The following is a 25,515-nucleotide window of genomic DNA, read 5'->3' as shown; positions in this document are numbered from 1 at the left end:
TACATCTAGCAGGGCAGATGGGCAAGACAGAGATAGAGCTGAAGCAGAGATGGAGATGGAAATGATGGAGGTAGAGAGAGATGGAGGTAGATACAGAGAGAAATGTACTTATATACAAATATATGCATAGAGATAGGTAATAGAGGAAAAAATGAATAGATAGATGGATGGATGCTACAGATAGCAACAGAGATATTGGTGGAGTGATATCAGGGTATACAGATATGTGTATGAATCTATATATGTGTAAGTTTGTTTTACATGTATGTAAATATAAATTCATGTATGTATAAAAACACAAAATAGTGCCTATACACATGTATGTGTTTATGTATAAAGAGACAGATAAATGCATACATACATTTAGGGCTGGGGATAGAAAATATACACATATACATATGTACATACATACAGGGACAGAAATTATATGTACATACATACATACATAGATTTGGGGTTAGGATTAAGAATCATACATACATACACCTATATTGCTCTTCCACTCCACCAAAAATAGTCTTCTACACCTCAGTCTCTTTCCAAGTTTTCTCCAAAACTTGAACTCATTTGAATTCCTTCTCCACCCTTCCAAATATCCCATCAATAGTTCAACAAGTTTAACACCATTGACAAAACTCAGTGCACCTGAATTCAGTTACATAACACAATCTCACCTCCTACCCTATAGGCAGAATACATACATTCACCTGTAGCAGACATATACCTATACACATTCAGATTTTCACACATATACTCAAACATACACGAACAAAATATGTATTCCTGTGCTTCAGGCTTCTCTCTTCCCTTCTAAAATCAAAACTAAGAAGGAAGTCACAGACATGGAATTCCCAGAGAACAAAATACATATTTAGAGGGCTCTGGGGCATATCAGCAGTCTCGTTATTTTAATTTTCACTGAGAAAGGAGTAACATTCACGTTATTTCCTGCACATGTAAGTACCCATTTTCCAGCAAGAAGCCAGGAGATGAGCATCTACTTCAACCAATAAAAAAGTGGCCTCCACCTGAAAAAGTGACTGAAGGTCACACACTTTTTTTGAAAGTATCCGGGGAATTGCTGAGACCGTCAGAGAAGTCCATCATCTCTCTTTGAAGGTCTCTTTCAAATATGATCATAGAATCAGAAACTCCAAGCTGGGAGGAAACTTAAAGCTCAGTTATCCAGGCCTTCTCTTTAAAAGGGAAGAACAGAGAGAGGCAGTGACTGACAAGTTTCCTCAGGTTGTAAATGACAAAGTCTGTGTTAAATAACTGTCTTTGGCTTCCCAATCCTGCACTCCCTCCATTGCATTTGTTCAAATGGCCAACTCCTCTTTGTTGGAACAAAACTAAATAACAGATGAGGGAGAAGGGAATCTGAGAGGTAAAGTTACATTTGAAAGTCAGAGTCCCTGTGTCCTCCACTTATCTTTGCAGCACTCCATCATAAAGATTAAGCTACAAAGTGCAGGAAGGAATTGACCCTTTTTCACAACTCTCCTGGTGATCAGTAACACAAATTTACATTTATTTGAAAGGAGAACTGGGGTCTATCATCATAGATCAGAACAATAAATAGGACTCATATTTACAAAACACTATTGAGATTCATAAAGTCTGTTACATACATAATATCTGGTGAGCATCAAAATGAGTCTGTGAGTTACACAGATAATCCTATGCATATGTTACAGGCATGATAATGGGGGAGGGCAGGGTTCAGTAAAGCTGAGGCTTACCCACAGTCAAGTCACAGTATGTCAACAGGCATTTATTAAGTGACTACTATGTCCCAGACACTGTGGTAAGCACTGGGGTAAAAAGAAAGGCAAAAGGCAAAAGAAAAGTCCCTGAGTTCAAAGAACTCACAGTCAATGGGAAGGAGAAAACAAGTAAATAGGTAAAAACGACATATATAGGAAGAATTGGAGATCATCTCAGAGGGAGGGCTAAAAGATTACATGGCTCATACGAGCCAGAAGAAGAATTTGGACTAAGGTCTTCCTTAATTCCAACCCACCATATTATCCACAGTGGGATACCAAACAACCTCCCAGAAAAGAGAATCACTTACACAGAGATCATCCCCATGATTTTGAGTTCCCACATAAAGCACCTGAGCAAACTGACCAGTCACAAAAGAAAGGAATCATAATAGTAATGAGAATACCTGAGTTGTTTGTTCTGAAGTGTATACTGTCCAGTTGTTATTGTCATTAGGTTCCCTACCTACTCATAGTTCTACACATAATCTGGAGACTATCTCTTTCCTCACCAATTAATCTCATTCTCACTGGCAGACTAAAAAATGTGCCAAAGCACTGAAGTCTAAGCTTCTGGACCTATAAGCATCCTGGAGATTTTGGATGATTCTTTTGTTCTAGAACTTGGTGAAATATATTGTCCAGTGTCTTTTGGAGAAGGTGCTGCAAAAACACCAGAGAATTTAAGATAAACATCATCATACCCTGGGTTTCTATGGATTATCTGACCCACCCCTTGAGAATAATTAGGTAGGGTATAGTCTATTGTATAAACAACTTGGTGAAAAAAGTTCTCCCTTCTGTCTCATTAAATTATCAGGAATAAATCACTGAACTCCAATTGCCTCAAAAAAAAGTTCTCTAGTTGGCATAAAAGCTTGCTCCTCCTGCCCCTTCCTACTTTTCCATTCTTCTTATACCTTGTCCCCCTCACCAAACTCTACAGTCCAGTCTGTTGACTCAGAGCTCCTTGAGATGACACACACTCTCACCTATCTCTATACCTCTACACTGGCTGTCCCCTGAGACTTAGAGGGCTTTGCCTCTTCACTGGAGCCTCTTAGCTTCCCTGGATTACTTTAAGACTCAACTCAAATCCCACCTTCTGCCAGAGACCTTTCCCATTCCCCCAGCTGCTAGTGCCTTCCTCTCACAGATTACCTTCCATCTACTCTGTGTCTTGTATGTACCTAATTATTCACATGGTGTCTCCGTCCATTGGAATGTGAGCTACTAGAGAGTGGGACTAACTTTTCCTTCCTGTGTATCTCCAGTGCTTAGCACAATGCGTGGCACACTCAATAACCATTTATTAAGTGCCAAAAAATAAAATAAAACTTTAGTCATAAAATTGTAGGCTACTGGGAATCTATCAGTCCATGAGTCAATAGTCAGTAAAGACTTATTGAATGCCTACTATATGCCAAGCACTCTGTTAAGTGTAAAGGAAATGGGAAGAGGAAGATGAAAGGGGGATAGAACCTAGCACAAGGGCATGAGGGAGAAGTACAAAGTCAGTGCGACTGGCAGGAAATGAGAAGACAGTGTTGGTCTTACCCAATAAATGGAGGGTTTAGAGGTCTTAGTTCTGCCCTCCAGTCAGAGGGTCCAATCAGTGGGATAGAAGGGAATCATAACATAGGAGTAGTATGGTTGATTCCATCTGACAGGATAATGTGATTTCACAGTTTGTTTTTCATTTGTTAGCAATTTCTAAATCATTTTTTAAAATTTTATTATTTAACATTCCTTTTTGTAGGTCTGTACCCCAAATAGATTTTTAAAAATGCACTTCTATGTACAAAAAATTTCTTGAAACTCCTTTTATGGTGGCAAAGAATTGGAAATTTGAGAGATGCCTATCAAAGGACGAATGGGCAGACAAGTCATGTTATGCAATTGTGATGGAAAACTATGGTGCTATGAGAAATGATGAGGGCAATGGCTTCAGAAAAACAGAAAGACTTATATGAACTGCTGCAAAGTGAAGTGAGCAGATAGTAACAGCAATATTATAAGGATGCTCAACTATGAAACACTTAGTTGCTCTGCTCAGTGCAATGATCCAAAACAATTCCAAAGGATTTATGAGGAAAGATGTTATCCACCTCCAAAGAAAGAATTAATGGACTCTGCAAATGGAGACATAAATTTTTAACTTTCTTATTTGTCTTCCATTTTGTGAAATGGTTCATGTAGATATGTCTTACATGATTTCACATGTATAATGGATATCATATTGTTTGCATTCTAAGTGACCAGGGAAGGAGTGGGAGGGAGAGAATTTAGAATTCATTTTTAATGTTAAAAATAAATGAATAACAAATATTTGGTTTTATTACCCTGTTTTCCTGATTCTGCTCAGTTCACTCCGCATCAGTTGATGTCTCCCTAATTTGTTTTTTTATCCCTGAAAACATCCTCTGAATCATTTCTTATAGCACAGTAGTATTCCATCATAATCTTATACCACAACTTGTTCAGTCATTCCCAATTGATGGGCATCTCCTCAAATTCAAATTCTTTGCCACCACAAAACTGCTATAAATACGTTTTTATATATCACTCCTTTTCCTTTTTCTCTGATCTCTGTGAAATATTCCTAGAAGTGGAATTGCTAAGTCAAAGGGTGTACACAGTTTTATTGACTTTGAGCATAGCTCCATATTATTTCCTAGAATGGCTTGACCAGTTCACAACTTAACCAATTTGGCTGTAGTGTCCCTATTTTTCCACATCCCTTCCTGCATTTAATATTTTGCTTTTCTGTCATGTTAGTTAATCTGATAAAAGTGCCATGATACCTCAGAGTTTGGGGTTCCAATTGCATTTCTTGGATCAATGGTATTTAGAATTTCTTATATGAAAATACTGAAAAATGATTGAAATACAAGAAAGTAACATTAATGTATCATTCTATAGATTGATAAATAAAACAATTGACCACTTTATCTTTTAAATATTTATTGATACACTTGAATTTTCCATTGCTTATCTTGTAAACTTATCATCTTGCCTTGCCTTTTCCAGAGAGGTAGGTATCTGGATAGCTAGGTGGTACAGAAGATATATTGCTGCACCTGGAGGCAAGAAGACTCAGTGTCCTTAGCTCAAATCTAGACCCATACATTTTCTTTCTGTGTGAACTTGGAAAAGTCACTTAATCCAGTTTGCCTCAGTTTCTCACCTGAAAAATGATCTGGAGAAGGAAAGCACATATCCCTCCAGTATCTTTGCCAAGACAATTACAAATGAGGTCACAAAGAGTCTGACAAAATGACACAACAACAAGAAGTCTGTTATAATCATAGGGATAAGAAAAGGGTCTTGGATTTCATTGTGATATGGAACTCTAAACTGAAGAAAGTTGCTATATCAATGCAAGCCTACAACTTCTTTGCAACTTATACACTGAAGTTTTCTGAAGTACAGAGGGACTTAATAACTTACCCAAAACTACCTACTCTTTTCAAGGCACTATCTCTGGAGGAAGTTCTAGGGAGGATGCCCACTTGACTCTCTGTCTATCTAGTCTACTATATTTTTCCACCAGCTCTCTTGCTTACCTAACTTGTGGTAATGATATACTGAATCCTACTCTCTTGATTGGTCATCCGTTGGGCAGGATTATTATTGTGGAGGGTCTCTCTGACATGCTACTCACTTCTTTCCCCTTTCAGGTCCCATGAACTGGGAAATTATTGAATAATGTTATTTTTGAATGACATAACCCATTCTAGCTCCCCCTGATATTTTTTCTTTCTCTATTAGAATATAATCTTCTTGAGTTTAGGATCTTTATTACTGTTTTTGGAGGACAGGGAAAGCTGTCATCTATTTAACTATCTATCAATTTATCTGTCTTTTGTCTTCCCCATTATCTTACCCCCTGACCGTAAGGGGATCAAACAACTGATCAGAAGGAGATTACAGGGGGTCTCTTTGCTGGCACTGATGCAGGACTATGTTGCCTTGTCCATACATGGATCTGGGTTGCGGTCCTGGGTAACAGTCCTGAGGCAAGGAAGAGCAGAACTTGTGGCAGCACTGGAGACGGAACCCTCCTCACAGTTCCAGGGCAGAAAAGAGTGTTTGTGATCACTCATAGACCTCAAAGCACAAGCCTGCTTAGATCATATTACCCTGGAAGAACTGAAAACTTACACATCCTGAGAAGTGTCTCTGAAAATAGCTGCACAAATACCCTAATTTTGGAACAGTGCAACCTTCACCATGGAAGAAGAGACTTTCCTTAACAAAGAGATAAAAGTCAAGTAATTGGTTGGGAAAATGTGCAAACAGTGGGGGGAAACTCAGACTATATAATCTTACTTTGGTGACCAGGAAGATGAAAACACACACTCATGATATAACAAAGTCAAAGCTCCTATATCCAAAGTCTCCAAGAAAACTGTGCATTAGTCTCAGGCCATGGAAGAGTTTAAAAAGAATTTTGAAAATCAAGTCAGGGAAGTAGATGAAAAATTAGAAGAGAAATGAGAGTGAGGAAAGAAAATGAAAATGAGCTAACAGCTTGTTTGTTAAAGGAGATGCCCCCCAAAAAATACTGAGGAAAATAATACCTTAAAAAACAGACTAGACGAAATGGCAAAAAGGGTCCAAAGAGGAGAAGAATGTCTTCAAAAGCAAAATTGGCCAAAAGGAAAAGGAGGTCCAAAAGCTCACCTAAGAAAATAATTCCTTAAAAATTAGAATGGAGCAAATGGAAGCTAATGACTCTATGAGAAATCAAGAAGTTATAAAACAGAACAAAGGGATAAAGAAAGATTTTGTGCAAAGTCATAACATCAAAATTGAGATTGAGGAACTATGGTGGTCATCAAGCTCAACTCTCTCATTTTATAAATGAGCAAACATGGGGAAAAAAAGTTTAAGTTCCCAGAGAAAAACTATATACTTACATAATATGTACTTTTAGGCATATGAGTGTATATATGTATTGCATGCATGTATTTGAAGTATTGATAGATTTTCAACATGTAAAGAAAGAGAAGAACATTATGATCATAAATATGAACGAAAACAAAAGAATGAAAGTGAGAAGGCAAGAAACATGTGGGAAGGGGAGAAATGAAACGATCTTGATGGATGCTTTTGGTTAAGCTTATCTGCCATTGTTCAGGGAATCGATGAAGCTTCCACCCATTCTTCTGATGGAACAGTTGTCCAAAGGCAATAGGCTAGTGTCATGATAATTTCACCATCAACAATAACCACTTGCAGATTGGATCTCTGCCTTGTGAAAATAAATGATTGATTCATTCCATCCAATGTAACATTTCATCTAAGGGTCTGTTTCCCTGGGTGGTATGTTTTTGGTGCCATTTCTCTCCATTCTAGACTACCTCAGGTTTTCATCTTACACATTTGACAGAACAAATACATATTCTTCAACTATTTTATATTTTCAAGGATGGACATTTCTTTCTTGGGGGAAAGAATATCTGCTTGATCATCTTACTCATGGCAGTTGTGACTTTCTGGTTTCTTAGGCTGTAGATGATGGGGTTCATAAATGGAGGCAGTACTGTATAAGCCATAGCAATTAAAAGGTTTTGGATAGGTGACGTGACTGATATGTCCATGAGAACATCAATAATTGCAGAAATGAGAACTAAAATGAGGATCACCACCAACTGAGGGGAGCAAGTGGAAATACCCATGTAGCGTCCTTCCACAGAAGGAATCTTGAGCACACTGGAGAAGATGCAAGCATATGATACAATTAAAAAGGCAAAGCAGAATAACAAAGAACACAAACTTGCTACAGTTAATGTAAACTCAGTGTTGAACACATCAGAGGCTGAAACCTTCAATACATGAGGGATATCACAGAAAAACTGATGGATCATGTTGGATCCAGAGAAAGGCAGGTGGAACATGTTCCCTGTGTGTACAGCTGCATAAATAACCCCACTGAGCCATGAGCCAGCTGCTGCCCAGATACAATGTGTTGGCATCATGACGAAGCCATAGTGTAGGGGCTGGCAGATGGGCACAAAGCGGTCATAGGACATGGCCACAAGCAAAGCAAACGCTGTTCTTCCAAAGATGAGAAAGAAAAATATCTGAGCAGCACAGCCAAGGAGGGACAGGGACTGAGTGCCAGATAAAAAATTCATAATGAATTTAGTAAGTGTGACTGAGATGGTGCAGATATCCAGTAGGGATAAGTTGCTCAGAAAGAAAAAATACATAGGACAGTGAAGGTGTGGGTCAGTAATAATAGCAGCAATGGTGAGAAGATTGCCCATCAGGACAGCCAGGTAAATCAGCAGGAACAACAGAGCATGTAACACCTGCAGCTCCCGCATGCTGGAAAACTCCATGAGGAGGAATTCTGTGATGAAGGAGAAGTTGCCCATCTCTGCTGGTGAGCTGTAATTCAACTGAAATCAAATCACACTATGAGAAGCAGAAACAGTATTAAAAAGAAGAATGAATTAAAGTATTTATTCAAATAGAACTTGAAAACCATTCTCTTGTATTAAACCTGAACAAAAGCAAAAATTCATTATATTTTTAAGTCAAAACAGCTGAAGGCAGAGCTTGCAGTAGAAAAGATAAGGCTGGGGCGGCCAGGTGGCTCAGCGAGTCAGAGCACCAGCTCCAGTGTCGGGATGACCTGGGGATCAAATCCAGGCTCAGATACTTAGTACCACACCCAGAAATAACTGGCCTTGTAACCTTGAGCAAGTTACTTAACCCTGATTGCTTAAAAAAAAAAGAAAAGAAAAGATGAGGCTAAGATGCATCCAACAGTTCTGAAACAGAGTTTTAAATGCTTAGCTCTGCAGAATGAATGGGAAGAACATAATGAATGTTAGGAAAGTAAATAATACCCCTGCAGAAGTAAGAAAGGGGACTATCACCAACAAGAGTGGAAATAAATTTGGTATATGTGCGCACACACATACACCTATACACATAAGTGTGAGCATATACATTTATACACATATTTAAATACATGTGTTTGTATATACATATTATATATCTTTATATTTATCAAGAGGGAATGAGAGAAAGATGAGGATGAGGGAAAAACTAACACATTTACTCAATATTTCACATGGTTTTATTCAGAAAAGTGATTTGAAAATATTCAAACATTATATAAAATTGTCAATTTTATTGACAGATTGGGATAGCAAAGCACAAACAAATTCAGTACTTTGTACAAAGTAACAATGACCACTAGTTGTAAAATCAGAACTTGAAACCAATTCTTCTGACTCCAAATGCCTTTTCCCTTATAAAAAAAATAGAAATACAAATAACTATGAAAACACTAACAGTGATTACTCTGTAGTTTTTGTTGTTGTTAAGACATTTTTCAATTGTATCCAACTTTCCATTTCACTGTTTGGGGTTTTTCTTGGCAAAGATACGGTATTATTTTGCCATCTCCCTCTCCAGTTCATTTTACACATGAGGAACTCAGGCAAATGGGGTTAAGTGACTGACCCAGGGTTGCACAGGCATTAAGTATCAGAGGCCAGATTCGAATTCACAAAATTGAGTCTTCCTGACTTCAGATCCACCCCTCTATACAGTGCTACCTAGTTGCTTAATTACTCTGTCCTGTATTTAAATCATCTATTGTTTAATATTGATGTCTTAGTATTAAACTAAAAAGAACTTGACAGTAGAAATGTCATCTCTTCCCAAACAGTCATCATATTTTCCTTTGTTTGTTTCCTCTGCTAACCTCATCTCTGTTGTCCAGCTTATTTCCACTTGCTAGACATTTCTAGGGCTCTTATTCTGACCAATAAGCTACTGGTAAACATTTTACTGCTTGAATGTGTTTCCTCATTCTTGCTAAGATTATCCACACTAATGGCAAATGTCTGATGTGTGCCCTGAAATTGATGGCAAGCAGAAGCCTTTTTGTTCTTCAGGCTGAAGAATTCCCACCAGAATAAGTTTGCTCTTTATCTTCTCTCACTGAGAAGCTTTTCTTTAAATAAGGTGAATAATATTTCTCCTTGTTCTTATGAGACCATCTTCCCCCTAGTTAGATAACACCAAGCCAGAGGCTAACCCATATCCTCCATCTGGTTCAATGATCAGAAGACAGAATTGGGAATTCAAGAGGTCTGATTTTTAGGGTTAATTTTACACTTATCTTGGAATTTCCCTCACAGTGTCACCTCTTCATCTCTCATGCCTTGCTTCCTCTGGGCATCAGGGTCAAGATTTGTAAAATTAGCACTTTGGATGATACAATCCACACTGCCCTACCAGAGCCAACATTCAAAATACCTCTAGTCTCTGCATACTCTCTCTTATTGTGTGAAAGGAATTTATTTCCCTGGTTAGCTACTAAGAGGATGAATTACTGCAAGAGCTAATTCACTCTGAAAAGGAATTAGGAATGGGGCAGGGATTTTATTTCTACAAGCACCAGATGGAGAGAAAACTACGTCTGCCAGTGCAGATGGGCAAGACAAAGATAGAGCTGAAGTAGAGATGGAGATGGAGATGATGGAGATAGAGAGAGATGGAGGTAGAGATAAAGAAAAAAAGTGCTGATATGCAAATATATGCATAGAGATAGGTAATAGAGGAAAAAATGAATAGATGGATGGATGGATGCTACAGATAGCAACAGAGTTATTGGTGGAGTGATATCAGGGTATACAGATTTGTGTCTATATATACATAAGTTTGTTTTACATATATGTTAATATAAATTGTGTGTATATTTATAAATACAAAATAATTACTATATACATATATGTGTTTATGTATAAAGAGACAGATACATACATAAGTTTAGGTTTAGGGATAGAAAACATACATACATTTTGGATTAGAAAGGCACATACATATATACATACATACATACATATACAGATTTGGGATTAGGGTTAGGAATCATGCATACATACACCTATGTTACCCTTTCAATCCACCACAAATACTCTTCTACACCTCAGCCTACTCCCAAGTTTTCTCCCAAACCTAAATTACCAAATCAACATTTGAATTCCTTCTCCACCCTTCCAAATACCCTATAAGTAATTCAACTATTTTAACACCATTGACAAAATTCAATGCCCCTGAATTCAGTGACATAGCATAATCTCACCTCCTACCCTATAGGCAGAATACATACATTCACCTGTAGCAGACATACACCTGTACACATTCAGATTTTCACACACATACTCAAACATACATGAACAAAATATGTATTGCTGCACTTCCGGCTTCTCTCTTTCCTTCTAAAATCAAAACTAAAAAAGAAGTCACAGACATAGAATTCTCAGAGGACAAAATACGTATTTAGAGGGCTTTGGGGCATATCAGCAGTCTCCTTATTTTAATTTTCACTGAGAAAGGAGTAACATTCACATTATTTTCTGCACATGTAAATATCCATTTTCCAGTCAGAAGCCAGGAGATGAGAATCTACTTCAAGCCATTAAAAAAATCCCTCCCTCATGCCACTCTCATAGCCACTGAAAAAGCAAGCAACAAGATATCAATACATGTGAAATCATATAGGACACATATCCATATGAGCCATTTCACAAAAAGGAATAAAAATAAGAAAGTTTAAAAAATGCTAAAATTGGTAATTATTTTAACTATTTTTTTATTTGATTCTCCAGGATTCTGTATGTATGTCATCATATCATTGGCAAAGAGTGATAGTTGTGTTTCCTTATTGCCTATTCTAATTTCTTTGATTTCTTTTTCACCCTTTTATTGCTATAGTTAGCATTTCTAGTGCAATATTGAAAAATTGTGATGATAATAGGTATCCTTCCTTCACCCCTGATCTGGCTGGAAAGCTTTCTAGTTTTTCCCCATTATAGATAATGCTTGCTGATGGTTTTAGACAGATGTTACTTAACGTTTTAAGGAAAGATCGGTTGGAGCCAAGGTGGCAGAGTAGAAACAGGACATTCATGCAGCTCCTGCTTCCACCTCCTCCAAAACATGTAAAAAATGACTCTAAACGAATTTTAGAGCTACAGAACCCACAAAGTGACAGAGAGAAACTAACCTCCCACTGAAGACAGCCCTGCAGGCCAGCAGGAAGTGTCCATAGCAGTCTCTGGGAGCAAAGCCCAGCCTGACATGAGCATGTGATTTTAGCCTCAGGGAGGCCATGACCAGCCACTGGCTGGAGGGACTTCAGGAGAATGGATCACCAGCAGCTGTGGTGGTTGACAGAATTATCAACCCATAAGTGCCAAAGACAAAGTGAGAGGTCAGTGTGAACTTTGGAAACAGGGAGTCCAGGAGTGAAGTCTGGCCTCTGCCCTTGGAGGGAGAAGCAGTTGAAGGCAGCAGCCATGCATACTTTGCTGAGCATGGCTGCTTCAGAGCTCCTGGTCTGCAGAACATAGGAGGAGAAAGCAACCAGTCTGAGGGGTAATCCCTCTTGTTTTAACCTGCTAGGATTTGGATCACAATCTAGTGTGGAGGTCCTGGGGTGCTTGTCCAGTGTGTCAGAGCCAGTGGAGGCTTCCGAGAGAGCACCCAGCTAATAGTTCCAGCAGCTGTGAAAACCCCAGCAATTTGGGACAAAGCTGTCCTCTCTGGAAGCACAGTTCTACTGTGGCAAAAAGTTCAAAAGTCAAGTAATTGAATGGAAACATGAGCAAGCAAAAGAAGCACAGCAATCCGACTTTGGATGCCTTTTTGGGGGACAAAAAGGATCAAAGCATGGAACAAGAAGAAGATAATGAAATCAGAACTCCTGCATCAAAAACTTCCAAGAAAAATATGAACTGATTACAGTCCATAGAGGAGCTTAAGAAGGATTTTTTTTGTTTTTTGTTTGTTTGTTGTATTGTTTTTTTGAGGGCAATTGGGGTTAAGCAACTTGCCCAAGGTCACATGGCTAGTTTTTGTGTTAAGTGTCTGAGGCTGGATTTGAATTCAGCTCCTCCTGACTCCAGGGCCTGTGTTCTATTCACTATGTTACTTAGCCACCCCTTAAGAAAGATTTTGAAAACCAAATAAGAGAAGTAGAGGAAAAATTGGGAAGAGAAATGAGAATGATGCAAGAAAATCATGAAAAAACAGTCAACAACAAGACTGAAGAAATAACACCTTAAAAAATAGACCAACTCAAATGGCAAAAGAGGCTCAAAAAGCCAATGAGGAGAAGAATGCCTTAAAAAGCTGAATTTTCCAGATGGAAAAAGAATCTCAAAAGCTCACTGAAGAGAATCATTCCTTAAGAATTAGACTGGAGAAAATGGAAGCTAGTCACTTTATGAGAAATCAAGATACTATTAAACAGATCCAAACAAATGAAAAAATAGAAGGCAATGTAAAATATCTCATTGGGAAAACCACTGATCTGGAAAATAAATCCAGGAGGGATAATTTTAAAATTATTGGACTACCTGAAAGCCATGATCAAAAAAAAGAACCTAGAAATCATCCTTCAAGAAATTCTCAAGAAAATTGCCCTGATGTTTTAGAAACAGAGGGCAAAACAGAGGTTGAAAGAATCCACCAATCACCTCCTGAAAAAGATCCCCAAAAGAGAAACTCGTAGGAATATTATAGCCAAATTCTGGAGTTCCCAGATCAAGGAGAAAATATTACAAATATCCAAGAAGGTACAATTTGAATATTATGGAAACACGATCAGGATAACACAGGATCTGGCAGCTTCTACACTGAGGGATTAAAAGGGCTTGGAATATGATATTCTGGAGGTCAAAGGAGCTGTGATTAAAACCAAACATCACCTACCAAGCAAAACTGAGTATCATGTTTCAGGGGAAAAATATGGTCACTCAATGGAATAGAGGACTTTCAAGCATTCTTGATGAAAAAACCAGAGTTGAATAGAAAATTTGACATTCAGATACAAAGCAATGGAAGCATGAGAAGGTAAACAGGGAAAAGAAATCATAAGGAACTTATCAAAGTTGAACTATATACATTCCTATATGGAAAAAAATGATAATTGTAACTTATGAAACTTTTCTCAGTATGAGAATAGTTGAAGGGAATATATATATATATATGTATATGTTTGTATGAGTACATATGTGAGTGTGTATATGTGTGTGTGTGTGTGTACAGGTATACATCAACAGAGGGCACAGGACTAATTGAATAGGAAGGGATGATACTTAAAATGTGAAACTGAAAGGTGAGAGAGGAATATAATGAGAGGAGATGGGGAGGGACAGGATGGGCTAAATTATCTCATATAGAAGAGGCAAAGGAAATTGTTAGAATGGAGGGGAAGAACAGGAAGGCAAAAAGAAATGAGTCAAACTTACTCTCATTGAATTTGGCTTTGGGAGGGAATGACATACACACTGAATAGGTTATCTTGCCCTACAGGAGAGTGGGATGGAAGGGGATGAGAAGGGGGATGATGAAGGGGAGAGCAGGTGGAGGGGGAGGGAAATTGGAAGCACACACTTTTGAAAAGAGACAGTATCAAAGTAGAGAATCAAAAAAGTGGGGGTAGGGATAGGATGGAGGGAAATATAGTCAGTCTTTCACAATATATCCACTATGGAAATGTTTTGCATAGCTACACATGTACAAGCCATATTGAATTGCTTATCTTCCCAGTAAGGATGGGTGATGACGGAGGTAGGGAAAAAATCTGGAATTCAAAGTTTTAAAATCAAATGTTTAATATGTATTGTTATTGTCGTTTTATTATTATTTTTCTTACATGCAACTGGGAAATAAGATATACAAGTACTGGTGTATAGAGAGCCATCTTGCCCTACTGGAAAGTTGGAGGGAGGATGGGGGAAGATATAGGAGAGAGCAGATTGGGGGAGGGGGTATGCAGTGGGATCACTGTTTTGGGGTGGTGAGTAGAGGAAAGATGAGGAGAAAATTTGTAACTCAAAATCTTGTGGAAATGATGTAAATTAAAAATAAACAGAATAAATATAAAATTTAATTTTAAAACATGAAAGATCCATTTATTCCTTTGCTCTCTAGAGATTTTAATAGGAATATGTGTTGTATTTTGTCAAAAACTTTTTCTGCATCCATTGAGATAATTATATTGTTTCTGTTTGTTTCCTTTTTGATATGGTCAATTATACTGATAGTTTTCCTAATATTAAATCAGCCACGTATTTCTGGCATAAATCCCACCTGGTCATAATGTATGATCCTTGTGATGTATTGTTTTAATCACCTTGCTAAAATTTTATTTAAGATTTTTGTATCAATATTCATTGACAAAATTGGTCAATAGTTTTCTTTCTCCTTGTTTTGCTCTTCATAATTTAGGTATCAGCCCCATATTTATATTCTAAAAGGAATTTTGTAGCATTCTTTCTTTGCCATATTTCCAAAAAGTTTATTTAGTATTGGAATTAATTGTTCTTTAAATGTTTGGTAGAAGTCACTTGTAAATCCACATTGCCCTGGGAATTTTTCTTAGGAAGTTCATTGATGGCTTGTTCAATGTCTTTTTTCTAAGATGGGGTTATTTAAATATTCTATTTCCTCTTCTGTTAATCTGGGCAATTTATGTGTTTACAAATATTCATCCATTTCGCTTAAATTGTCACATTTATTGGCATTTAATTTGGCAAAATAGTTCTTAATAATTGCTTTAAGGAGGTACCAGCCCTGAACAGGATCTAGCCCACCAATGAATTAGCCAAGTAGGTTCAAAAGCATATCTTGAATATAAGGTAAAAATACACACTTCAATTATACCACAGTTGAAAATATACTTTGTGGTGAGAGTAATATTTGTACCTACCAATTTGGAAACTGATCTGCCAGTTATATTAATTCATTCAGTCTGCAAAAAGATCCAAAATTTTGTCGATGATAAGGTATCATTTGATTCATGATTCCATGATTTGCAGAAAGAAAAAAAAGGCTAACGTGAAAGTCTTATTTATATAGCACAGTAAAAATTAAAAGAATAACAATGTGTATAAAGCTTTATTATTATAAATCATCTTGATGTTTGTCATTCCATGCTCTCAACACAACTATGGGAATTTTTTAATAATAATTTTACATACAAGGAAAATAATAATCATATTAGTTACACGATTCAACCAAAACCACACAACTAGAAAGTGGAAGAACCATAACTTTAATCTAGGAGTTCTGAAACAAGGACTAGAAAATGTCCAGCTTTGCATTTAGAAATACCTAACCAACAGTCAGTAAACATTTATAAAGTAGCTACTATGTACCAGACACTGTGTTAAGCACTGGAGATACAAATAAGAAAAAGGAAGACAGTTTTTGTCTTCAAGGAGCTTATATTCTAACAGGAGATAAATAGGGGACAATTAACAGAGAGAAGGCACTGGAATTAAGAAGCATTGGATAAGGCTTTCTGTAAAAGGTGGGATATTATTTGGCACTTAAAGAAAGCCAAGGAGATAGTAACTATAGTGCAGGAGGAAGAGCATTCCAGGCATGGAGGAGGGAACAGCCAAAAAAATGTCCAGATTCAATTGATGGAATGTCTTGTTTGTGAAAGTCAAGAGGTCAGTGTTACTGGATTGAAGCAAATGTGTTGGGGACTAAAGCAAAAGGAGACTGGAAGGGGGGAAGATTGATTATGAAGGAGTTTGAATGTCAAACAGAGTATTTTAAATTTTATCCTGGAGGCAATAGGGAGCCACTGGAGTTTACTGAGTTGAGGGGGGAAATAGAAGCCAAGAGAAGAAGAAGAAAATAAAGGAAAAGAAAGTCAATGGGATGAGTAGAATCTTTGAAAAGTTATATGATAGACCTCTGGAGAAAATTGAATGAAAATAGGAAGATGCATACCTTTTTTCAGATATATATAAAGAGATAGATAGATAGATAGATAGATAGATAGATAGATAGATAGATAGATAGATGGATGGATAGATAGATGGATAGGTAGATGATAGATAAATAGACAGATGATAGATAGATAGATAGATAGATAGATAGATAGATAGATAGATAGATAGATAGACATATATATAGCAACTCTGGATTAAAACTTGATAATAATATTAAACTGATAAAAATAAAATAAGGCAAATTAAAAATAAAAATGAGTGAGTAGAGGAGAAAGAACCTAACCATTGGTAGCTACTTTGGTGTTAAAGAAGATCTGGGTTCATATTCAGAGGAAGATAGTAAGGTTTAAAAAATCACTCCTACCCCAAAGAGTAAGGTCAAATGGTCCCAAGTCCAAAAAGAAATCTTGGAAGTAATAAAAAAAAGAATTCAAAAATCAAAAGAGGAAAAATTAGGAAAAATGAAACAATCACAGAAAATTATGAAAAGAAAGCTAACCAATTAGAAATAGACAAACAAAATGTTAAGGAATAAAATAACTCCTTGAAAACTAGAATTGGGCAAATGGAATTGAATGACATTGTAAGACACCAAGATATAACAAAACTAGAAAAAATGGAAGATAAACTGAAACATCTCATTAGAAAAACTAATCTGGAGAACAGATCAAGGAGAGAATATAAGAATTGTCAGACTACCTGAAAGTTGTGGTAAAAAAAAAAAGAATCTGGATACAATATTACAAGAAATTGTTAAGGAAAATTACTGTATAAGGCAGCTAGGTGGTACAGTAGATAGAATGATGGGTCTGGAGTTAAGGATACTTCTTTTCCTGAGTTCAAATCTGGCCTCAAACAATTATTAGCTGCGTGACTCTAGGCAAGTCACTTAACCCTTTTACCTCAGCTTTCTAATCTGTAAAATTAGCTGGAGAAGGATATAGAAAACCATTCCAGTATCCCTGCCAAGAAAACCCCAAATGTGGTCACAAAAGGTCAGACACTACTGAACAATTTTATTTCTTACAATTTGGCCAAATTTGTTGATTGTTTCAACTAGGTCAGGGGTGGGGAACCTGTGGCCTCGAGGTCACATGTGGCCTTCCAGATCCTTGGGTGAGGCCTTTTGACTGAGTCCAAGCTTTACAGAAGAAATCCTTTTATTAATGGGATTTGCTCTTTGAAGTTTAGATTCAGTCAAAGGCTACACTTGAGGACCTAGAGGGACATATGTGGCATTGAAGCTGCAGCTTCCCCACCTCTGAACTAGATTTTGTTGTTTTTGTTGATTCTCTTAGATTTTCCAAATATAGTCACATCATCTACAAAAGTGAGAGTTCTGTTACCTTGTTGCTTACTTTTATTCCTTCAATTCCTTTTTCTTGTCTTATTGCTATAGCTAGCATTTCTAATGCAGTATTGAATGATGGTGATAATGAACATCCTTGCTTCATCCATGGTAGTTTATCCTCATTTTAGATAATATTTGCTCTTGATTTTAAATACTACTTATCATTTGGGGGAGGGGGCAGCCAAGTGGTAAAGTGGCTAGAGCAGTGACTGGGCCTGGAGGCAGGAAAACTTGATTTCAAATCTGACCTCAGACATTTAGTCACTGTGTGACTCTTGACAAGTCACTCAATCCTGTGTGCCTGTTTCCTCATCTGTAAAATGAGTTGGAGAAGGAAATGTCAAAACATTCCAGTATCTTTGTGAAGAAAATCTCAAAATGAGGTCAGAAAGAGTTAGACATGACTGAAAAAAATGAATAACTTACCATTGAAAAAAAGCTTGGTTTTGTTGCTCTGCTTCCTAGTGTTTTAATAGGAATAACTATTTCAAATGTGTGTCTTATAAACAACATAGTGTCGAATTCTGTTTTCTGATCCATTCTGATATCCTCTTCAGTTTTATGGGTGAGTTCATCCCATTCACATTCACAGTTATTCTTAATTGTGAATTTCCCTCTATCCTATTCTCTCCAAATTGTCCCCTTGTTTTACTCTGTCTCCTTTTCAAAAATCTGTTTAGCTTTTGATTGTTTTTTTGTCCCAGAAACTTTTAAAACTAAGTTTGTTGTTGTTGTTTCCTCCCTTTTCTAGACTATAATTTGACATAATACTTTATGTTAGAATTGAGCTCTGCTCAACTCTAGAGGGAATGACTGTTCTGAGCTTCTGTAGTTCAATGTGGGGGCTTCGGATGCTTCCATGATGATGTAATCCAAGAAGAGGTCTGGTCAGTGCCCTCCTGCTTTGTGCTCTGGTCCTCACCCAGGCATGACACCTGCTCCTTTGTATCTGTGATTATATCTCTGTGCCCAAGAATTGCAAACCGTAACTGTGTAATATGTTAAAGAGCTGCCAAACAGTGCAAGATCCTACACAGGACCAACATGTGAGTCTCCTAAAATCTCTTTCTGACTGGGTATTCAATTACCTTGCCATCCCTGTATGTTGAGTATTGCTGTTGCTCCTGCTGCTTCTGTAGCTGCTGACTACAAGGCCTGCCCCCCACACCCCCACCACCTTGCCACATTCCTAGCCATTCCTCACCCATGTCTCCACAGACCTCTTTCTGCCCTGGGTTGGAAAAATGACATGAGCTATATTACTAGAACACCATAAAACTTATCAAGGTTATCAACAAAAGTGTGAGGGAAGTTATATCAGTGTTCTGGGAACCTGATTTCCCTGTGTGCAAGTAGGATATGGGAGAGTGATCTCAGGACAGATGCTAAAGCAGAAACAATGGAGTTAAATCATAATCTTACTGCACAAGAATTTTTTTAGCCAGCTGACTTGGTGTGACCAGCTGCTATTTTTGTCACAGAACAGTTGAAATTGCCCTGGTGCTATGAACTGAAAAAGTCAAAGAGAATTCTTTCTGATTGAGAAAGAAACTTCATAGTAGGAGCTCCCATATTAGTGGATAGAAGCAGAGATCATCTCAAAGGAGACAACCAGAAGAAGGCAACCCTGAGGAAGTGCAGCAGAGAGCAATAAGACTGAGAAGAAAATCAGCAAAGGACCTCAGCAGACCACCAGAGAGCAGCTTGGAGTCCACAATATTGACAGAGGCATAAACAGCATTCACTGCATGGGAGCAAGCATTAGAATTACTGTCAGTCTCCAGACTGGAAAATTCCTTAGAAAAATACATTGTCATGACTCCAAAAAATTAATCTGCAATCCTAGCCTCACAAAATTACTATGTATACCTCCTCCCTTTACATGCCTTAGTCATGGATGTTCCCTGGTCATTTCTTGTCTCTAAGTGGTTTTGTCTTTTATAAATGGAATAGCATGTGTTCACCTATGCATGAGGACAATACTTTTGTTACTATTTTAGCTAATATTTAAGGGTTTTGTGTTTTGTTTAATTAAAAGCTACTGATGACTAAAAGAAAGTACTTCAATTTCTAAGTGGCTGACCCAGGAACTATACTCATGTCTATATAGGGTTGCTAAACTCAATAGGCAATTTTTATCTTGGTGAGAATTTGATTCTTATAAGGGAATTATTATATAATCAGAAAAAAAAGGTTTTAAGAAGATGAACCTTTCATTTTCTCCTCTCATTAGTCATGTTGGACCAAGTTTCAGAGGCCACATTATCCCATGCACAAAATGCCACTAGCCACAAGGAGCATTTCACTTTTCATAAAAACAAGAAAAGAAGTATGCATCTTTGCATTTATTCATTTTTATTTTTTTAAGCAATTGGGGTTAAATAACTTGCTCAAGGTTACATGGCCCGTTATTTCTGGGTGTGGTGCTAAGTATCTGGGCCCGGATTCGATCCCTAGGTCATCCCAACACTGGGACTGGTGCTCTTACTAGCTGAACCACCTGGCCACCTCTAAGCAATTGGGGTTAAGTAACTTGCTCATGGTTACACTACCAGGTGTTTCTGGATGGGTGCTAAGTGTCTAAGCCCTCATTTGATCCCCAGGTCATCCCAATACTGGGGCCAGTGTTCTTACTCGCTGTGCTACCTGGCCACCCCTATTTATTTTTATTTTTAAATTATTATTGTTACCTTACCAGACATCAACAAACATGAGCATACACTTACAAAATAACATATACATACAATGTGTTCTTTATAAATACATATATTAACTTTAAGATCATAGTTCCAACACTACCCTTCTTGGTCATTCCCATTTTTAACTTTTTTTTTGCTCTCTTCTTTCTATATATTTTTAAAGATTGACATTTTCTTTCTTTTTTTGAACATCACTGTCGATATTTATTTTATAAACTTACCTTTTCCCCCAATGTAAATAACACCATTCCCCTTGAAACAAATATGCATGTATGTATGTTTATGTCAAGAAAATTCTATTCACATGTTGTCTGTGCCTGGAAATGCAGGACTGATTCTATATCTTTAGAGTTCATCACGTGTCTATCAAAAGATGGTTACCAAGATTCACCGTCAGTCATTTGGAGTCATATTTGCTCATTGCATCAAACAGTTGTCTTTCACATTACTTTCCTTTGCAATGCTACAGTCATTGCCAAATGGTTCTCCTGGCTCTGTTCATTTCACTGTGCATCAGCTCACACAAGTTACCCCCAGGTTTCTGTTATTCTCTCTTTCATTTTCTAGAGTTCAATAATGTCACATTGTATAATACACCAATTTGTTCATTCATTCCCCATATGATGGGGATCCATTGTTTCCAGTAAATTTCCCAGGTCTCTGCTTATACAAAAAAAAAAAAAGACAATGGTTAAATGGTTGAATAGATTAGTAAATTTATATGCAGCATTGCCTATTATGGATTTTTTAATATGGTTAAGTCATTCATTTCCATGCAATAATTATTCTAGCTTTGATTTTGGGAGGATATACTTTTAATTGCTTTGTGGATCAAAGGGAGAAAATAATCAATAGGTTCATTTTTTAAATCTAATTACTGTACCATCTTCTATTTTCAGTACCCCAGCCACACAATCCTTGTCTTCTTAATTTTCTTCGGGTTAGACACTTTCTTCCTGGGAAATAATGCCATCTTAATTATCCTGATCAGCACAACTTTGATCTTCTGGTTTCTCAAGCTATAAATGATGGGGTTCATGAATGGTGGCAATACTGTGTAGGCCATTGCAATAAGAAGGTTCTGAACTGACGTTTTGTCTGGTGTTGGCCCCAGAACTGCAATGATTGCAGAAAGGAGAAATAAGAGAAGGACAATCAAGTGAGGGGAACAGGTAGATAAGGCTTTGTAGCGTCCTTCCACTGAAGGAATCTTGAGTACACTGGAGAAGATACGAGCATATGATATAATTAGAAAGGCAAAACAAAATAATAGAAAACATGAACTTATGGCAAGGAGTAGGTATTCAGTATTGTAAACATCTGATGTTGCAACCTGCAATACCTGTGGTATATCACAGAAAAACTGGTGGATCACATTGGATCCTGAGAAGGGCAAGCGGAACATGTTTCCTGTGTGTATAGTAGAATAGACAATGCCAGTGAACCATGAGCCAACTGCTGCCCAAAGGCACCGAGATGGTTTCATGATGACCCCATAGTGCAGGGGGTGGCAGATTGCCACAAAGCGGTCGTAGGACATGGTCATGAGGAAAGCAAATTCTGTTGATCCAAAGAAGAGAAAGAAGAAGATCTGAGCAGTACATCCGAGGAGCGAAATGGATTGAATGTCCATTAAGGTGTTAACAATGAATTTGGGAAGAGTGACTGAAACATAACATATATCCAACAGGGATAAATTACTTAGGAAAAAGTACATTGGAGCATGGAGGTGTTGGTCAGTGACTACTGCAGTGATGGTGAGAAAATTCCCCATTAATGTTGCTAAATAAATCAAGAGAAAAAACATTGCATGTAAGACTTGCAACTCTCGGATGTCAGTAAATTCCATTAGGAGAAATTCTGTGACAATGGTGAAGTTGACCATATCTTCTTGTGCCCTATAAGTGATCAAAAATAAAAATATAGTGTGAATAGAAGAAACAAAGACAAAGAAAGGAACAAACAAAAATGCCTAGGGGAGCCATGAAAATAAATCTGGTCCATTAAAAAATTTCTTCAATGATAAGGTCTCATCTGGGTCAGAACTAAGACTAGATGTGATGATGGTGAGGAGAGAGATGCTAGTTCTAGAACTGAGCCGTTAGTCAACTACCATCTAGAGATACTATAGTCTTTGTAGTGTAAAGACAGTTGTTCTACTCCTACATAGTGCGATGAATAGATCACTGGGCCTAGAGTCAGAAAAATGTGTGTTCAAATCCAGCCTCAGCCACTTTCCAGTTGTGTGACCCTGGGCAAGTCACTTAACCCTGTTTGCCTCAGTTTTATCATCTGTAAAATGAGCTTGAGAAATAAATTGCCAACCACTCCAGTATCTTTGCCAAGAAAACCCCAAATGAGGTCATGAAGAGTCAGACATGATTGAAATGACACAACAAAAATCCTTTCATTAATCTAACCTCTCTTAATTTGCCCTTCTTCTTCCTCTCCTTTCCCTCTTCTTTCCCTGTTAAGTGAAATATATTCCTGTACATATTTGTTCTTCCCTCATTGAGCAGTTCAGATGAGAATGAAGTGCGTAATCAGTCACTCCCCTCACCTCTCCTCTGTTTGTATATATACCTCCTTGTACTCTTTGATGTTCTGAGATAATGTCCCCCAATCTTTCCTCTACTACCCAGGACATTCCCCTTTCTCTCCTTTCATTCTATTCTTGTCTTAAACTCCTTAAGACATAAAAGAACTACTTCTAGACCTTGTCTGATTAGACTCTCCCTATAACATTTAATAATGATAGGGTTCAGAAGGGAAACACGCATCATCTCCCCACATTAGAATGTAAGAAGTTTGCCTGTATTTATTCCTTTATCAATGTTCATTCACGTTTACCTGTTTGGATTTCTCTTAAGTGGAGTCTGAACTTCAAAGTTTCAATGCAACTGCTGCTGCCGCTACTATTATTACTGTTATTACTGCTGCTGCTGCTGTTTCTGCTATGGCTGTTATTGCACTTATATTTTGCATCAAATCTAAATCATGCTCTTTGCAATTTTTCCTTAGTTCTTCCCTCTGGAACAGACCATTACCAGACCAATCTTCCTTTCACTTGTCAAACCTTCAAATGCTTTTTAATCATTTTCCCTTAGAAAATGATTTCTCTACAATCCCAATTCTTTTTTTTTCATTTCATACGGAATAAACTTTACCTTCCTGATGACCCTTTGCTTGATCCCTTGCAGCTTATCAATGCCCTTCATATACTGTAGCATCTCGTCTCAACAAGAGCAGAAGACAGAGGGACTTGCCTGTCTCTTCCTTATTCCAGGAAGCTTTTCCTCTTAATTTAGCCCCAAGCTATACCTATACCTTGTATAGTTTCTATATAATTCTCCTGACTCATGTTGAATAATTGGGTTTGCAGGACATAATTTGTTATGTTTAAAACCCTTATGTTTCTTGGTTTCAGAATGTAAATGTTATAATCTATAGTCAACTACCATCTGGAGATACCATGGTCTTTGTAGTGTAAAAGCACTGCTATATAGTGCAGTGGATAGATCACTGGGCCTAGGGTCAGAGAAATGTATGTTCAAAGCATAAGGTTTGCATGTCCAGAAAACATTCAATCTTTCAGAGATTGCCCTGGGGAATTCACATCAATGGACTATTATGAAGCCTGTGCCATAGAGAAAGTAGGTCTGATTATTCCCCTTTGGCAGATGGGCCATGGAAGCACAGAGAAACGACAGGTTTCAAGCTAAAACCCAAGCCTCCTTATTCCTCCCCAGTACTCTTTTAGCATAGAATCCTGGTACTTTGCAACTGAGCTATATTCTAATTGCTTTGCATCACTTAACTTTTTCGCCAAATTCTCCCTGTGACTAACAGATGCATCAAATACTTGCAGTTAATTAGAATTAGAAGGTAGATCTGTATTTGTAGAATGAAATGATAGCAATGCTGTTATTACGATTCCTCTACTGGTTCTAGTACTACTATTACTGCTGCTGCTGCTGCTATTCCTACTACTACGACAATAGCAGGCATTTATTTTGACCCTGAGATTCGTGCACCATCTCTTTAAAGCTTGACACGAGCACTTCAAGTACATTCCACAGGTATTAATTGCTTATTTCAGAAAGGATAATTTGTGACTTACCTAGGGTCACATAGGAAATCACTACTGGAGACAGATTTTTGTTTGTTTTCGTTACCTTAAATGATATCCGGTACATGATCCATTACGCAAATGATAGCCAGTGTATACCCATATGTGCTTCCTCTTAAGAAAATAATGACTTATAAGTGACCAAATCATGATATTGGTTTCACCTTTTAACAAGTGAGCAACTTGGCTTGTCTAGAGGTGAAGACAACAAAAATGTGAATTAGGAAGTGTGGAATTTCTCCTCTCTCTCCTTTCTAGCCAGGGTGTCACTTTTGCCCTTACTATGAAAGAGGTGCTAGTGCCTATCAGAAAGACTGTCTCCTTGCTAAGTTAACAGATTCCTCACTCTAAGACTAAGAGCAGAAAAGGAATGAAGATTATTACATATTACCCTGCTGTCCTCTGTGATATAACTGGTATTTGTTAAGTGACTGGAGAAATTTATTTATTAAAAGATCTTTGAAAAACTAGTCCCTTCAACATCCAGAATAGTCAAAGGGTTCTCCATCCCCACAGCTGTTATGAATTCTATGGCCCTTCTCTTGAGAATACTTGGATGGGGAGTAGTACCTTTCACACATAACAAGGAAATTGAGTTTTCCCTTTAGTCTTGTTAAAAGATCGTCCCTGTGTTCCTAGTCATTTGGGCCTCTGAGAGGCCATGAGGGCCTTCCATGCAATCTTCATTTTTATCCAAATGAAGACCAACTAAATTTGTTTTTGTTAACTGTGTTTTCCATGACAAAAAGCTTGAAAAAATCTACTTGAAAAATCACAAAGTGAC

The 25,515-nt window shown here is 37.5% G+C and overlaps 1 protein-coding gene and 1 pseudogene across 1 annotated transcript; both read right to left on the bottom strand.

Moving 5' to 3' along the window:
• Positions 1–7,296: 7,296 nt before the first annotated feature.
• Positions 7,297–8,152, bottom strand: LOC138177061 (olfactory receptor 14I1-like; annotated as a pseudogene).
• Positions 8,153–21,497: 13,345 nt separating this feature from the next.
• LOC138177109 (olfactory receptor 14I1-like) lies at positions 21,498–22,487 on the bottom strand. The gene has a single exon (XM_069108093.1). The coding sequence runs from the start codon at positions 22,485–22,487 to the stop codon at positions 21,498–21,500; it is 990 nt and encodes a 329-aa protein (XP_068964194.1).
• Between the last annotated feature and the right edge of the window lie 3,028 nt (positions 22,488–25,515).

This window comes from Petaurus breviceps, unplaced genomic scaffold (assembly GCF_028583685.1).
Source record: "Petaurus breviceps papuanus isolate PSGF00001 unplaced genomic scaffold, PetGlider_PUasm1.0 90330, whole genome shotgun sequence".
Taxonomy (NCBI): Eukaryota; Metazoa; Chordata; class Mammalia; order Diprotodontia; family Petauridae; genus Petaurus; species Petaurus breviceps.
This window is presented reverse-complemented; position numbering and strand designations above follow the sequence as displayed.